Genomic DNA, 17,982 nt, shown 5'->3' with positions numbered 1-17,982 from the left:
TGAATTCACAACTGCCCAAGAAGGATGTTTGCTGCTTCCCCTTCCTGTAGATGGGTTACCTGAAGCTTAGAGAAAGGAGTGGATGAGGCTATGGCTACAGAGGCAGGAAGTGGGGAGAGACCATAGATTGATAGACAGCTGTCCCCTATTTCTGATCTTGGGCCTATAGCTCTCTCAGGTCCCCTATCTGGACACCTGTACTTTTTGTGGTCTTTAAAACGTTCTGTATTGTCAGATGAAGAAGCAGTGAGGGCCAGGTTCATCAGACATGAGGCTTCTGGGTTATTCCTTGTCTGGGCCCAGGGCAGAGTCTTTCAGCAGGGCCAGAGGCAGAGTCTGCAGACCCCTGTGGACCAGCTCCCACCCCATGTGCTCCCTGAAGGTCAGGCAACTAAGAACTGAAAGTGGCACAAATGAGAAGTAAGGGGTGGACAGTCAGGAAGAAGTGCTTAAGTCTTGCCCAAGCCCTCTGCCATTAGTGTTATCAGCTACCTTCTTTTCTTTAGGGTGTCTCAAGCAGCATTGGAAATACTATCACCATTATTGAGAAAACCTACGATCTGCGCTTTCTTGCCTTGCTGCCACTCTTGCTACTGCTCCCACTGTTAATGTATTGTTGCTGGAGACTGTGCTATAAGGTGAGTATTCTCAACCCACACAGAACATGCCCTCCATCCTAGGGAGTTTCCCATGAGCTGAGACCAATGCAAGATCCAGTGGAGGCATAGACTGACCTCACATTTCCCACATCCTGGGCTTCTAAAAGAATTCCTGCCCAGGATGTCATAGAGAGTTGACCTGAGATACCTGGATGCTGTTTTGAGGCCTGACCTGGACCCTTGAGAGAAGACACCCAGGACCTCTGAGACCAGGGGCAGCTCTTAGCAACTGGACCTCAGCAGGCCTTGGATAGACGAGAACCCAGGTCTGGCCTCTGTGTGGAAGGAGGAGGAGAGGGACCACATGAAGTAATGATGGCCCCAAATGCAGGATGATTCTGACCAGGGAGGAGTAGCAACCTCTGGGCAGAGGGGCTATTAAAACCAACATGGATCTCTGCACCTCTTTAGTGCCTTCTGCCATTCCTTCATCTCCATGGCTGAGTGCCAAGGATTAGAGGTCCATGATGGGCTCCAGAGGTAGAGGAAGGAGGCAGGCACCATCCTGGCCATAGGGAGCTCTCAGGCCTGAGTTTATTCAGGGCATGAGAGTGAGACATCACCCAGACTACGATTCAGTCAGTACCCTGGGTACAAAGGACTGAGACTGGCACCCTGGGGGCAGTAGGAAAGGTGCTCTGGAGAGCAGGGTTGGAAGAAACATTACAGAGAACTGGAGGATAGAAGCAGAAAGAGCTGGTGTGGGAAGGACAACACCCAGCACAGAACAGGAGGGTCCTCTCTGTGCCCAGGGGAACAGTGAGCAGAGAAACCCTATTCACAATGCCAAGGTGGAGGAGGCAAGTGAGGGCATCAGAGACAGTTAGTTTTTCCAAAGGAAGAGAGGCCAGAGTGTGTTCTGGCTCTGGGTGGGGTTTGGGCAGATGTGCAGTACTTCAACAGCAGAACCTCTCTAGGGATAAGCTCCTTGACCTCGCTCATCTTCCATAACACTTTAAGGAAGAATGAGCCACCCCTTGGGTCAGGTGGAGCTTGCTGGGAACAGGTACAGGGAACCCTTGTTCACTCCCAAATCCATGTTCCACTGCTTTGCTCCATCCCAAGGTCCCCTCTGACTGAAGAGCTCAGGCAGAATCCACTTCACCAACTCTAGTCCCTGATTTTGTCTGTTTAAAATTCTAGCCCATCAAGTTGCCACCACCTGTGCCAGAAAAGGTATGTGCAGGTTTGAATTATGACTTTGTTTCTTACCTGAGGACAACACTGACCTTCAAAAGAGGCATCATGAAGCCTGTACTCAGGAGCTCCAACCTACCTATGCAAAGACAAGGGAAACAGAGGGTCAAGGAGGGGTCTGGGAAGGACATTGACTCAGGTTGATGTCACCCATACAATACCCCTCCAGGTATCCAGAGATTCTTGATCATTGACCTGTGCTACAAAATTAGTGTCTTGAAGATGTGATCAGAAAATATGATGATTGCTACTAACATAAGTGGGATTTTTGTGGAACTCAATGGATTTACTATAAGATGCTGAGTAGTCAGGGAGCCTTCTGTTAAAAGGAACCTCAGGTTTCAAGTGCTGGTTCCCACTCCAGACTCTGGAGGTTTGTTTGGCTCCTATGAATGAGTCTTCATCTCTGTCTCCTGGCAGGGCTGAGTGTTAGTCTGTCAAGGGCACTCTGACTGGGATATGGTAGGAAGCTGGCCTCCCTGTCTGGGTGGAATCTATGCTGGCTTTGGATTTGCCTAGGAAGACTGCATCTGCACCTGCCACAGGCAGCTGGAGTGACAGGCATCTGCAGAGGCAGGGCCACTGAACAGCCTCCAGGCCAGACTTCTTCCAGCAAGGGAGCATCTGGAGAGCTAAGAACACAGAAATGAGATTGCTGGCAGTTTGTGGAAGAGCCAGATGTGCAAACGGGGACTTTTGCTGTTCTTTTTGTGGAGGACACTCCCCTTGGTATGGAGTGCCACTCAATTGTCTTTTTATGTACCCCAAAACATTAGGTGAGTGGCCCCAAAGTGCCAGGTACCAGTGCCAGGGATGCCATGTTCAGCCCCCCCAGTATCTGCAGGCAAGGATGCAGAGATGTGCTTTTCTCTCCTAGAAGCCAGAAGAAAAACCACCCCCTCCTCCACCACCATGTATAAATACATGCCCCACAGTGCTTGTCTCCTGTTGTGGGTGTGGACCCAGAGTAATAGAGGTAAGAAGGGCCCTTTGGTGGGGCTGCTGTGAAAATAGGGAAAATAGGGAAACCAGTTTATTCCACAAAAGCCTGGGCCCTAAAATTCCCCTGATTATGGGTCACAGAGGAGCCAAAACAAGCCTTCCAAAGAAGGAGGAAGCCACAAGTCTGTTTCAGCCTGTAAGGGCTAGTCCATATCCACTCAGAGTCAGGGAGGCCTGAACTCCAGGACTTGAGGCCATGCATTGCCCTGCATGGGTGCAGGGTCTCCTCTGGCATCTTCACTGCCTTCTTCTTCGCTATGTCCTTATCTCAGGCACCTAGTCCTGAGCAGGACATTGATGCCTCTTTTCTGACCTCTCCTCATGTGCCCCCCAAATGTAGGTCCCCTACCCTTCCTGGAGCTTCTGCCCAAGACCCCAGGCCCACCTCATGTTCCCCATTGAGGACCTCTGCTTGCCCACCACACATTCCTCCCAACATTTGTTTTTCAGGGAAATACTGACTCCTGGTGCCAGTATATCAACCCAAGTTGCCACCAACTGCCATTGACTTGGTATCATCCCAGGTATCAGGTGAGCCAGACACCGGGATGCTTCCTATGGGAAGAATGGCCACTGTATTTGCCCTTGACAGTTGCCCTTCGGTACTGTGCCTCAGAGCCTCAGAGTCACGACTGAGCGTATGCCCAGAAGGAATGCCTAAGACATGGGACAGGTCATGTCCCTCATGGGTTTCCCTGACAGTGTCTGTGCATGGCACCTGTGCAGTCCTACTACTGTTCACTGGGGACCAGCAGGGCTGGTGGATGTGGTTGACAGTGGTGGATGTCCAAAACTGACCCATTTGCCAGGCATTAAAGCTCTGCTCTTCTTTCATCATCTGATGACAGTGGGGAGAAAGCACATCATTTAGTTGTTTTCCTTGCAATTTCATAATACTGACAGCTGTTATTTAGTGAGTCATCCTGTGGGCCAAATGCTAGCCTAAGGACTTTCCCTGTGTTCCCTGTTTTCATCCTCCCAGTAACTGTATAGTAGAGGCTAGTATATTCCCAGATGGCCCTGGTTGGGGGTGGGGGGCTACAGCACAGAAAAATTGAATGAACTTTCCCATATTCAAAGTCTATGACTCAGAGAGTTGGACTTGAATTTGTGGCTGGTTCACTTCCTTTCCCCTGCCTGGTCCCCTATGAGGTCAGCTTTATGACCACATGAAGCCACTGGAAGTCTGCTTTGATGAGGGTCAAGCCCTGAGAATCCTCTCCTGACTGACCTGGGACTCATTGACCTGGACACCCCCATTATCCAGCCCTCCATACAGACATAGTCCAGGGCCTGGCCCATGATGATCAGTGCCCAGGAACTGTGTGATTGCTGCACAGGTGACACTTCCTGGTGTGACTCGTCACACCAGGCCCTCAGTGGTGGACAAGTGCATATTTAGATCTATGCTGGCTGAAAGTCTCTGAATACTTCTGATAAGACATGAATGAGGAAGACCCCAGTTGCCTGCTGACATGCAGCAGGGCACAGCCTGGAGGCTCTGGAGCTCCTCCAAGATGTAGTTCCGTTTCTGTGTCTCTGAATAGGGCTGTCAGGCCCAGCCATGCTTGCACAGATCACCATTCTCCAGGTCCTTTCTCATGGATCCTCTCCATATTGCAATTTCCCAAGTGACCTCAGAGCCCCACACCTGTCTTGTGCTCTCAACAAGACGAGATGTCCTTCCCTGAGAAGTCCACTCAGGTAGGAGGGCAGAACAAAATGGACAGCTGTGAAAATAGGGAACCTCAAGCAGAGGGAAGGCTGGAGGCTAAAACTGGACACCAGAAAGAAGCCAGAAATGCCTTCCTAACCAACAAGGTGTGGGTGTGGGATTAGTCAGACCTCTGAACAAAACTTTGGAGAACAGTGGCCAAGTGATTGCATATAGAGAGCACTTACAGTTGCCCAGCTCTACCAGGCCCCTTCACGGTCATCTCATCAAGTGCATCCTGAAATCCTATGGGCAGGAGTATCCATCCTGTGACACTAAGGTCAAAACAGATGCCCAACCCAGAGAGGGCCAAAAGGTTGCCCATAGCCACTCAAACGGTCTATAGCAGCATCTGGAGTTATGTGAAATTAACCTCCTCTCTCACCTGAACTCAGGGAGATCCATAGCTATGCCTTACAGGAGCTCCCTCTGGCTCTCTGCCACGGTCCAATTTGACATAGCTCCTCCGAACCACAGTCTTACAGACCCCATTGTCTTGTAAGGCTTCTGTTATGGAAGTTTGGAGGAATTCCAGGTCTCTCCTGTTTACGCTTTCAGTGTACTGGTCCCAGGGCTTAAAGTGAGTCAGTCAATGAAGAGGATGGGTGGGTGTCAGCTGAGACCTGCAGTCCTCTACAGGGCACAGGCAGCCTTCAGTCCCAGTCCTATATAAACAACGTGAAACACTGGCCCAGCCTGCTTGGCAAGTTCATCCAGGTCCTTGATGAAGGCGCTTGGGAATGTATCATCAGGTCATGGCCTTCCTGCATGAGCAGGAAGAGAGCCCTTCTAGGTGGGAACCCTCTGAAGACCAACTTGAGTGATTAAACCTGACCCAGTAGCTCAATATATGGGGGTATCAGTTAGGGGTCCTGCCCCAGAGAAATGTCAGCTGTCTGTCACTTCGAGCCACCTATGTCCCCCTTACTTCTATTCCTGAAGTTCCTCTCAGACAGGACTTCATGGAGGCCCTCTTGCAAGGTTTGGCAGCAAATGGAAGTAGCAGGTTAGGGTCCTGACAGAACTGGTGGTGCCCTGCACCCACATTCCACCCAGAGGGAAGGCTATTTCTAAACTACTCTTTCTGACATGGAATGGCGAACAGGCCTGGGGAGATGAATGAGTTCAGCAAGGTAATGAATCTGTTCAGATGAAGTTGGTCTTGAACTCACAGGAACTGCTATCTCCTCAAGTTCATTTAGGTGCTTCTTTCAACAAATTCAGATGTTTTTACACTTCAGCACATCATCACCCAGAAAATTCTAAAATTCTAAACAGGCTCAGTTTACGCTAAACCTTTGCATTTTCATAGGAAAGCAGATCACCTTGTTCACTTTCATCTTTTGTACAATAAATGTGGCTCTCTGCCCCACAGCCGTCAATTCCCCAAAGAAATTTTCTAATTGTGACCCCTTTGAGATCAACTCTTACACACACATACAAAATAAAGCAGCAAAATTCATTTCTTGAACCAAATCCTGACTCCTTTTGAGGGTAAAATTCTCTTCCTTTGTCTCATACAGCAGATCATTAAGTTGAATGAAAATGTACCTCCTAAATCAGTTAGGAAAGTCAGGCTAATGGTGCAAAATCTCATTCTTGCTCCCTGAATAGATTATCTACAATAATGGCACAGCCTTTCCAATGAGCACCACTCCTGTGCCTAGCACTGTAGGAGGCCTGTTAGAATCTGGATCTCATTTCATTCTCACAACAGCCCTGAAGGGATAGTAGCTGCACTTATATATGCACTATTCTAAGTACTCTCCACAAACAGAAGCTTTAACCAAACCAGCAACTCTACTGTTGGAAGGAGGCTATAGTCCCCACAGAGTCAAGTAACCTGCCCACAGCCATGTAACCAGGAGGCAACAGGGTCAACATCCAACGGCTCGACTCCAATCTATTAGCCATATATGTGACTCCATCTTTTCCTGGGAAATTGTTACTACTGTGTATTTTGCAGCTGTGGAAGCTGAGACTCTGATGTTTAGTGATGGGCTCAGCATGGCAGTGTTGCTAAGTGGTATGGCTGGGTTGTGAATTGACCCCAGGATAGGCTGACTTCCAAATCCTGGTTCCATCTCCAATATCATGTTTTCAGGGTGATCTATGGAAACATTTGAAAAGTGTGTCTTCTTTCAGTGCTAAAAGTGATAGATACAAATCATTTTAGAATAATCATACTTTGATTTTCCCTTGTCACTTGGCATGCCCCTTACAGATTTGAACTCAGCTATGTTTGTGGGTTGAAACTATTGTTCTGGGTAACATTGCAAGCTTGATAACAAATGGGCCATAGGATGCATTCGTGACTAGAGACTACTGCATTCTTCTCCTTCTGACTTTGCCCGTGAAGAAAGCTAGACTAAGGGGCAGGTGTGACAAATCTGGAGTGGGCTCTCAGCTGTCCAGAACTCCTAGAAATTCATTTCTTGAACCAAATCCTGACTCCTTTTGAGGGTAAAATTCTCTTCCTAAAGTCTTACTTTGTATCTTTGGGATTGTAGTGGCAAGGGTTGCCCTCTGACTCCTCACCACCCTACACACACCCATCCTCCTCCCTATGAAATATTAAGAAATCTAGAAATAGAGCTGAAACTCTAAAGCACTGGCAGCAATGATCAACAGATCAAATATTTCGCATACACTTTGGGCAATGCCCCTTCACTGCAGAGTGATTAAGACAATGTGACAAACAATTAGTTTCTGGCTTGAATATCAACAGAGACAGTCAAAAATAAAGGAGACCTCTTAACTTCCAGACACCTCCTTCATCCCATTATGCTTCCTCCATTGATTCAGACTCTGACACCAACTAGACTCCATACTATGGGTTTGAAGCCCCCCGGCTGCTCTCTATCAGTACACCTGCTGATCCTTAGTCAGCACTAGTGTCCTGCAGCTCTGCTCTTGAAAAAGTCAAAGGCCTCCCACAGAAGGTGGTTAACACCAGGCCCATAGTGATTGCTCATGCTCCAGAGTAAATAGAAATAAAGGAGCTAGAAACAAACATGAAAGATTCTGTTCTATTCACAGGAGAAAGAAAAAACAAAATGCCTACACATAAGTGAACAAAAAAGTACCTACCTATAATGAAAAGAAATCTAAAATTTATTTGTTATTTCTAAGAGAAGATTTGAAACTATAAAAACTTGAACCACAATGTTGACTTTTCCTTGAGGAATTCATGAGCATAATACTACTGTAGTGAAAATTGTAATGAAACATTCTTAAGAAATTTGATCAATATGATTCTAAAATTCACCTGAAATTCTGCACAGTTAAGAATAGCTAAGGAATTTTTGAAAAAGAACAGCAGGGAGAGATTTGGCTTATCCTACAAATATTAAGCCTCAGTAATTAAAATAAGACAATGGGTGCATAAAATGATGCCCCAAACCAATGAAACACTACCTGGACCAAATAGATCATGTGATTGTGACAGTAGCCATCAGTGGTGATTTTGGGCCTGAGTGTGCACTCAGATGCACTTATGTCTACTCACTGATTATGTAAGTTACTTGGGAAAAGCACAAATTAAACATATTGACATATTAAAATTCTAAATAATTAAAATAGTTAATATGTAAAAAGCATCCCTAATAGTATCTAAAATCAGCATACTGTAGTAATACAGGCACATCAATGGTTATAACTGTGCAATTCATTATAGCCAAGTTATGAAATCAGTCCGGGTGCCCATCAACAGATGAATGGATAAAGAAAATGTTGTATGTACACACAGTGGGGTTTTACTCACCCATGAAGAAGAATGAAATTGTGGCATCTACTGGTAAAAGGATGGAACTGAAGAACATCATACTAAGTGAAATAAGTCAGACTTAGAAAGTCAAGGGTCAAATGTTTCCTCTCAGATATGGAAGCAAAAGCAAAATAAGGGAAAATAAAAGCGGGGGCAATCTCATGGAAAGAGTAGGGAGATAAGTGGAGTAGGAGGACTGTGTTTGAGGGGGAAGGAGGAGAAAAGGGAGGAACTGCATGATGTAATTGACCAAACGATGACAGGTGCATATATGCATATACTTTTTGTATATCCATAAGGTATCAATTTAAAAATCAATGAATAAATAGAATTAAGACCAGTAGAATAGAAGAAGGTAACAGGGTGCCGCAAAGGATGAGGAGGGAGAGAAAAGAAGCAATGGGAATTGAAATGGAGCAAATTATATGCCATGTGTGTATGATTTTGTCAAAATGAATCACTAATTTGTATAATTCACTAATAAAAACATTTAAAAATAGATTATGAGTTAATATTTGATTTTAGCATAGCAATCAAGCATGAAAATTGTGGAAAGAATTCACAAAGGAAAATGTTCACAGACTTCATCATATTCATTAATTCAGCAAAGTTTATTCCATATCAGGTGCTGGGGAAATGGAGTGAACCAAAAGAATGTCATACCATCATGACAGGGCTTATATTTTCTTTGGAGAATGTTAGGAAGTGCAAATTCTATCCAGAGAATTCAAAGTCACTAATATGTCAGCAAATATCTGGTTGACCATAGAAGATTGAAACAAATTGATAAGAAGTCAGTGGGAAAAAGCAGAAGAATTCCTTCCAAGCAGAGAAAACAAACACTGAAAATATCCTGGGGCAACCCGGACCTGGTGAAGCAAAAGGCAAAAAATCAAATACTATCTTCATCAATCCAATGGTAAAACTGTTTGTGACAACTCTCATTGTTGCATATATGTGTAATGTGGGAGACAGACAATGCACCAACCTTACAGGTTGGACTGTTAACAGAAGCAAGCTTTCCAGAAGTTGTTGTTGTTTTGAATCTGGGTCCACAGATACAGAGCTCACTGTTGGTGAATGAATGAAAGAATGAACAAACAAACAAATACATCTAGTCAGAAATATTCTCATCCTGTAAATTTTATTTTTTTTGGTCTTTTTTTTCTGCATAAGGAGGCATTTCAGATCCAAGATGCATGAAGGCAAAGGAATCTGTTCTGGAGACCACTAGGGAAATGAAAGGAAGAGTCCCTTTGGCATTTTCTAGGGGCACATAAGAATGTGGCTCAGCCATGTTGAGTTGCTTACTCTTTCCAAGTTTCACCTTTCTAGTCTCAAAAATAGAGATGAAGTGACATCCCACTGCTCCAAAACTGAGTTTTAAAGACTACTAGAGTCTGGTGTGATGGCACAAACCTGTAATCCTAGTGACTCTGAGGCAGGAGGATGGAAAGTTCAAAGCCAGCCTCGGCAATTTAGTGAGTCCCTAAGCAACTTAGCAAGAACACCCTGTTTCAAAATAAAAAACAAAAGGGACTGGGGATGTGCCTCAGGGGTTAAGTGCCTCTGGGTTAAATCCCCAGTACCAAAATAAATAAAAAAATAATACTAGGTCATGCTGTGGTAATGATAAGGGACTGGCCAGGGGATCCAGGTAGCCAGATGGACAGGAGTTCCTGGGGTCCTATCTCCAGATCCAGTTTTGACCCACCTTCTAAGTCACCTGCTCCTGACAGTAGTTGCCCACACCAGTATCAGGATAAATAGGGACAGTTCTTCTCCTTGACTGTCTGGAAGGCAAGAAAGTAGTCATATGTCTAAGAATCTCCTGTGCTAATAGAATTTTTCCAGAGTTCCTCTTTCTTTTTCTATGCTGGGTGCTTTTCTTATTTGCTTCTCAGTGTAAGGCCCAACAATAGGACACAACTGAGACACAAGCTGGAACATAGGATGGGCGACTGGCACCTTTCATGGATTGGATATTGAGATGATTATGTTTTTGAGTTGGGAGGAGGGAGGGTGAAGCACAGGGCTAAGTAAGGACATTGCAGACAATCTTTTCTCCAGAACCGGGGCAGGGAAGGGAAGAATATTGTCTCCAGTATTCTCCTGGCTCAGGACTAAGATGTCCTAGATTGTTTAGACCTATAACTGTAGTTTAAAAATTTATTCTTGTTATAATTTTCCAATCAGTTTAAAAGTGTGCATGAGAATGAATCACAATGTAGCCACTCCCTGAGTGGGAACCTTTTGGGCATATTTGGAATTTTGAGATCCCATTCTGTTTGTTATCTTTCAGGAGGGAAAGAAAAGTCCTCAAGTCCTGTCAATAAATTTTAAGGGACTGAGCAAGGTGTCTTGCTTTGAGGGATGTACTTGTCACAGAATTGTTTGATAAATAGTCTGCTATAGTTTGTCTGACTAAGTTTTTCGTAGTTGCATGGAAATTGCTTTAAGTCTAGCAGGTTCTCTAGTGGTAATCTTGCCTATGCATGTCCAGTTTATCCTTATCACAGGAGGCTTCTTCACAAATTAGAGTCCCTCTTAGATGGTGATGAATGCCTTGGTGATTCCTCAGTGACCTAATACTTAGAATGTTCAATTGGTTCTTGAAAGAAGTTCAGAAACTTCTTTGGTTCTTGGAGAAGAACCAAATCATTTACAGACACATGCAAACAAACCAAAATGAAGCCAAAATAAGAGTGCCCACAAAAATTTTTAAATTAAGTGTACAGATGAAATGAAATATTTAATCAGGTATACAATACCAAGAGTGTATTCACCAGAAAAGATTTGAAGAATTCACAGATAAATATAAGTACTTAGAAACCAGAACACTCTTTAGGGGTCTTGTTAAGGAAGTTAGATCCTAGGCCAACATGGTGTGTTTTGGGCCTACTTTTTCTTCTAATAGTCACAGGGTCTTTGATCTATGGTCTAAATCTTTGATCCACAGTGAGTTGAGATTTGTGCAGGGTGAAAGATAAGGGTTTAATTTAATTTTTTTTAATTATTTATTTTTTAATTTTTTACAGACTGCATTTTGATTCATTGCACACAAATGGGGGACACCATTTCGTTTCTATGGTTGTACATGATGTAGATTAATACCATTCTTGTAATCATTCTGTTACATATGGCTTTCCATTTTGCCAAGCACCATTTGTTGAATAAGCTATTTTTCTCCAGTGAATGTTTTTGGCACCTTTAGCTAGGAGGAGATACATGTATTTATGTGGGTCTGTGTCTGTGTCTTATATTCTGTATCGTTGGTCTACACATCTGTTTTGGTGTTGATACCATCCTGTTTTTATAACTATAACTCTGTAGTATAGTTTGAGGTCTGGTATTGTGATAACTCCTGGTTTACTCTTCTTGCTAAGGATTGCTTTTGCTATTCTGAGTCTCTTATTTTTCTAAATGAATTTCATGATTGCTTTTTCTAGTTCTATAAAGAATGTCTTTGGCATTTTAGTAGGAATTGCAATAAATTTGTATAATGCTTTTGGTAGTATGGCCATTTTGACAATATTAATTCTGCCTATCCAGGAGCATGGGAGGTCTTTCCATTTCTAAGGCCTTCTTCAATTTCTTTTTTTAGTGTTCTGTAATGTTCATTGTAGAGGTCTTTCACCTCTTTTGTTAGATCGATTTCCAAGTATTTCATTTATTTATTTTTTTAGGCGATTGTGAATGGGGTAGTGTTCTTTATTTCTCTTTCAGTGGATTCATTACTGATGTATAGGAATGCATTTGATTTATGGGTATTGATTTTATATCATGTTATTTTGCTGAATTCATTTATTAGTTCTAGAAGATTTTTGGTGGAATTTTTTGAATCTTCTAAATATAGAATCATATCATTGAAAATAGTGATAGTTTGAGTTCTTTTTACCTATTTGCATATCTTGAATTTCTTACTTCCGTTTAATTGCTCTGGCTAGTGTTTCAAGTTTTTATTCAATGTTGAATAAAAGTAATGAAAGAGGGCATCCTTGTCTTGTTCCTGTTTTTAAAAGGAATGCTTTAAATTTTTCTCCATTTAGAATTATGTTGGTCTTGGGTTTGGCATATATGGCTTTTATGATGTTGAGGTATGTTCCTACTATCCCTAGTTTTTCTAGTGTTTTGAACATGAAGGGGTGCTATAGTTTGTCGAATGCTTTTTCTGCATCTATTGAAATGATCATATGATTCTTGTTTTTAAGTTAAATCAAGAATCAATAAATGGAATGGTATCAAACCATTCCACTTGCTTCTCAGCAAAAGAAACAATCAATAATGTGAACAGAGAGCCTACAAATTGGGAGAAAAATCTTTACCACATGTACCTCAGGTAAAGCATTAATCTCTAGGATAGATAAAAAACTCCAAAAACTTAACACCAAAAAAACAAATAACCCAGTTGATAAATGGGCTAAGGAACTGAACAGACAATTCACAGAAGAAATACAATTGATCAATAAATACATGAAAAAATGTTCAACACTCAAGCAATCAGAGAAATGCAAATCAAAACTACTCTAAGATTTCATCTCACTCCATCAAAATAGCAATTATCAAGAATACAATAAATGGTGAGGATATGGGCAAAAAGGTACACTCATACATTGCTGGTGGGAATGCAAATTGGTTCAACCATTATGGAAGGCAGTATGGAGATTCCTAAGAACACTTGGAATGGAACTTCCATTTGACCCAGTTATCCCACTCCTCAGTTTATACCCAAAAAACTTAAAATCAACATACTACAGTGACACAGCCACATCAATGTTTATAGCAGCTCAATTCACAATAGCTAAACTATGGAACCAACCTGGATGCCCTTCAACAGATGAATGGATAAATAAAATGTGATACACACACACACACACACACACACACACACACACACACATACACACACACACACTGGAATATTACTCAGCTTTGAAGAAGAATGAAATTATGGCATTTGTTGGTAAAAGGATGGAGTTAGAAAATATCATGCTAAGTGAAATAAACCAAGCCCCAAAAACCAAAGGCCAAATGTTTTCTCTGATATGCAGAAGCTAATTCACAATAAGGGGGGGAAATAGGGAATAATAGAGTTACTTCATAATAGGTAGAGGAGAGAGAAGGGAGGGGAAGGGTTACGGGGGAAGGAATGATAGTAGAGTGAAACAGACATTATTATCTCCTATACATGTATGATTGCATGACCTATGTGATCCTGCAGTGTGAATAATCAGAAAAATGAGAGATTACACTTTATATATGTATGATCTATCAAAATGTATAAATGCATTCTACTGTCATGTACAACTAATTAAAACAATAAATTGAAAAAATTTTAAAAAAGAAACCAGAACACTCAAACCATAAAGATGCTTATCTTTATATGAAAAAAGATTTACATGAAAAAAAAAGTCTTTCAAAGTCCTAAAAGGGATGCAAGTTTCTTTACCTAATTCAGCTTTATACAAGAAAGATCCCAGATAAAGTCAGTAGGAACTCTATCAAAAATCAAGGGGCTCAATTTAAGAAAAGACTCACCAGAATGAAGAAAGGTGAGCCATAAAAATGGATAGAACAAGTAACTGAATGTTGATGCCATTCCTACTTCCAGGAATCACTAATTTCTTCTGAAGATGGTCTTGCTTCACATCCTACTTCCAACACCAAACATGCCAAACTAAATAGCAATATGAGAGAGAGATTCTTCACAGACAAGGAGTTATTTGATAGTGGGAGGGTACTGCATGGGAATAGCACCATAGTAAACTATGGGAATATTAAGATTGGGGAAAGAGAAAATTTCAAAGGCAAATAAGGAGTATTACCTAAGTTATTTTAGAACAACCCTTGTCCACAAGGATTTGCAAAGGGTGTGACAGGAACAATAAAATGTGTGGAACCAAAACAAGATTGAAAAGAAGTTCTTGCAGAAGTATTTTTTGTGTAAAGGATTTAAAAATGGATTAGACATTGGTCATCTAGGTCATTGATTGCTATTAAGTGGCTGTATTTGTAAAGTCATTAATCTGAAAGTTTTGTGGCAGGTTTAATGCAAAGTTGTGATTCTGGCAGAGTTTTTAATGATAGCTCTTGTTATCAGGTATATGTACATGAAATCTCTTCCTCCATAAATTCTCAACTTCATGTATTGTAACTTTCACATTTGTTAGAGGTTGACACAAGTGACTCTATTTTTAATATGAGTTGATTAACAGTATCAACAAGGCCCACACTCTCTATATGATGGGTCCTGACTCCCCTCCTTAAGGCAGGCAACTGAAGTCTTCTGGCCCAATTCCAGTGGCATCTCAGTGACCTCTTTTTTCTTTTCCTTACAGAGAAGGTGCAGCAACTTTGCCCTGATTAAACCTCAGTGTGGACGGATCCCCTGCAGCTCAAAGATTGTCCTCCAACCCAGTAGGGAATGCTTGTACTTCAAAGAGCCACCCTGCTCCCCAAGGATCTGCCTTGAACCCAGCAGGGAGTGTTTCCCCACTCCACAAGAACTATATACCTCAGGGATCTGTCTTCAACCAGCTCGGGAGTGCTTCTCCATGCCACAGACACTCTGCACCCCAAAGATATTCCTGAAGCCCAGCAGAGATTGCCTGTCCCTCAACAACTACCCTCAGTGCCGGCATCTCCCACCTAGGTACTCCCAGTCTCCCTTCAGCATGCTGCCACTGCTCCCTCCCTCTGCCCGGAAATCTATAGAATCCCTAGGCCACCCCTACCGCCCTCAACCAACTTCTAAAAGATGCAAAACCAAAGATTAAGAGGTCTTTGTTGCTGAACTGGACATATGTTGTGAGTCTTGGTTTATAGGAAAAAAGTGTTGGGTTTTGCTGCTGATCAGTATAAGTGTGTCACCTGAAGAGATACTCCAGTGTCTAAAATGTATTTATACTGCACCAGCCAGGACAAAGCATTCTGGCGTCATGTGGATGACACTAGGCATGGATGAGTCCCACTCCCAATAGCCCTGTCACCAAGAACTGAGAAGAATAAGGCTTATTCCAAGTTCTCTATAAAAACAAAAGCCCTAAAATCTTTGAACACAAATATTATCCTCAATATCCTTCCCTCATTTATTGCAAAAATTTCCTCATCTCTTACACTGCACATCTCTGTTTTACATTGTTTGATTCCCCAAATTCTGAATGTGTCCTAGAAGGAAGCAAAAATTCATTCTAGAAGTGAGATTTTTCCTTTCAGATACCTCATGCTTTCTGCCAGCATAGGAGATTTCAAAAGATCCTCTAAATTTCCCTGAGGGAGTTAAACCTTCCTTGAGGGCTATTCAACACCAGAGAAGAAAACTTGTCCCACACAGGGGAGTTTACCATGCAGCATCCTACAACACAGAGTGTGTACCAGTGTCAGCATGACTACCCAGATATCCTCCCCTCCAGGCATGGGAGCCCTACAAGGGGCCCTGATGTCCTCAGGGGGGCAGGGAACCATGGCCTGGGTGGGGAAGTCATCTCTAAACCATCTAAATAGTCAATTTAGTGGTAGCTCTGCAACCTTCCCTACAAAATATATATTTATATTTTTCAGTTAGGCTTTGGAAGGCATGATCAAGGAATGATATGCTAAGTTTGGGGTTGTAATCAGAATTGATTGATTAGGATGAATAATGGAAACCATACTGTCCATCATGTTTCCAAAGAAAAAAAGATGCTGGAATGGATTGTGTTATGTGTGTAGGGTCTGTTCACAGAATTTCAAAACATCCGTTCCAGGAACTACTATTTTTGTCTTCCTACTTGTCCTACACTATCTGTCCTACACTGTTTTAAGTTACCACAGTCTGTGCCCCACATCTGAGTCCCACCAGCTGGTGGGAACTTATCATCTCCCAACCTTTCCAACCTCTGGCAGCACATCTGCCTCCCAGCTGAGCATGGGAGGCATCCAAACACTCCTGGGAAGTAAGTCAAGTCAAAGCCAAGGAAATGGACAAGGAAGCTCCAACATTGTGGTATGGACTCATTGGTTTGATTTGGTTCCATTTGGAGACTCATTTCCAAAGCAACCAAGAATGCTTCAGAGAATGAGTGGCCCTTCCCCATCTCACTTTCTGACAGTTGTCATGGGATATGAGCCCTAACTCTGTCAAGTTTTTATGTTATTCTGTTTTTGTTTTGCAAAGAATAAAAGCCTCTCATTGTGTTACATAGAAAGTCCCAAGTGATCCCACTTTACTGCTGGTCTGGTAGAGATATTTAGGCTGAGGGTACCTGGAGTCTGGGTGGCAGTTGGCAGGGCCCATATGTGAATCTCCATAAGTAGGTCCAGAGAGGAGGGTCACAGACACCCATGCAGGGGTAGGGTGGGATGGACATTTCATAGCAGTGCACCCACTGTCTCTTCAGTCAATCACCTTATGAGCGCCAGGCTGCAGCTCCTTTGGCTGGATGCTGGCTATGGTTTTTGGCTGGGGAGAGCCTTCCTTACCACTGAAGATAGAGTGGTCTGTCTCCCTGGTTGGGCAGGATCCCCCTGAAGTGCAGTGCTCATCCTCTTCCTCTATCCCTCAGTGTAATCTCCAAGACATGATGGATGCTTGAGCTCCTTAAGCCTAGGAGCCTCTCTCAGACACCCAGTGTGGGGAGCTGCAGTCCTCCTCTACAAGCACAGTGCATAGCACACCCCACATCCAGGTGGTAGCATGTGTGCCTATGCAAAGTTGTGGCCTTAAAGAAGTTCCCCCAACTCCTTGTCTGTGCACTGAGTAGGCCTAGAATGTAGAGGAAGTCAGGGTGGAAAAAGGGAACCCCATTTTCCACTCTAGTGCTTGCACCTGTGCTGTGCTAGCCACTTGGCATAGCTGGTAAGTAATCTATTGACTCATTGAGTTTTGTGTTCTGTCTCTCCTTTCTGTTGTCCTTTTCACATTTTAAGTAAGTAGGTAGCCAGCCCTTGTTAATGCCACATGTTTAGGATAAGTTGGTTTACATAAAAGGATTATTTATTATAGGTTCATATGGAGACACACAAATCCTACCATCTGCCATCTGGGGAGGGTGGGGTCAGTGTAAATTCAGATGCTAAGATCTGAAAGTGCTTGCATCTTCTTAAAATTCCTATGCTGAGATCCCTATGCCCAGGGTGATGGTATTAGGGTGTGGAACTCTAGAGAGGGGATTAGGCCTGAGGGCAGTGCCTCATCAGCGGGATTCATCATTATAAAAAAGACCCTGGGGCACTGCTTGCTCATTCCACTATGGGATGACAGAGCCAAAAGACCCCACCATGAATCAGACACCTAATCTGATTTGTTCTTAGATTTCCCAGGCTCCAGAACTGTGAGAAATAAATTCCTACTGTCACTGGCCACGTGGTTTATGGTGGGATGCTATAGCCACACGACGTAGCACTTGGTGGGAAGCAAGAAGCCTGAATTCACCTCCCTCTACTTGTGTCAAGACTGAAACACCTGAGTGGTGACAGCCAGTCTCTCTGAAAGTAAAGGTAGAGCAGGTACAAAGGCAGGAAGGGAGAGCAAAAGTCAGGGGTTACAGAGATCACCTGCACATCCACAGATGCCAGATGCCCAAGGTAGGGTAGTGAACATGCCCAGGTACTCAGCTTCACCATAGTCGAAAGGACCAGGAACTTGTATAGGCACAATACGAGGT

At 43.1% G+C, this 17,982-nt stretch overlaps 1 protein-coding gene across 1 annotated transcript in view; it reads left to right on the top strand.

Annotated features, from left to right (window-relative positions):
* The window catches only part of Antxrl (ANTXR like), a 41,109-nt gene extending 25,995 nt beyond the window's left edge, over nt 1–15,114 (top strand). Inside the window, exons 12-16 of the mRNA XM_047554345.1 lie at nt 507–638; nt 1,803–1,835; nt 2,734–2,832; nt 3,309–3,389; nt 14,677–15,114. Of these exons, the coding sequence (XP_047410301.1) occupies nt 507–638; nt 1,803–1,835; nt 2,734–2,832; nt 3,309–3,389; nt 14,677–15,114 (783 nt within the window). The remainder of the gene's footprint in view (nt 1–506; nt 639–1,802; nt 1,836–2,733; nt 2,833–3,308; nt 3,390–14,676) is intronic.
* The last annotated feature ends 2,868 nt before the right edge of the window (nt 15,115–17,982 follow it).

This window comes from Sciurus carolinensis, chromosome 5 (assembly GCF_902686445.1).
Source record: "Sciurus carolinensis chromosome 5, mSciCar1.2, whole genome shotgun sequence".
Lineage (NCBI taxonomy): Eukaryota > Metazoa > Chordata > Mammalia > Rodentia > Sciuridae > Sciurus > Sciurus carolinensis.
Note: the sequence above shows the minus strand (reverse complement) of the source record. Positions and strands in the feature narration are given on the sequence as shown.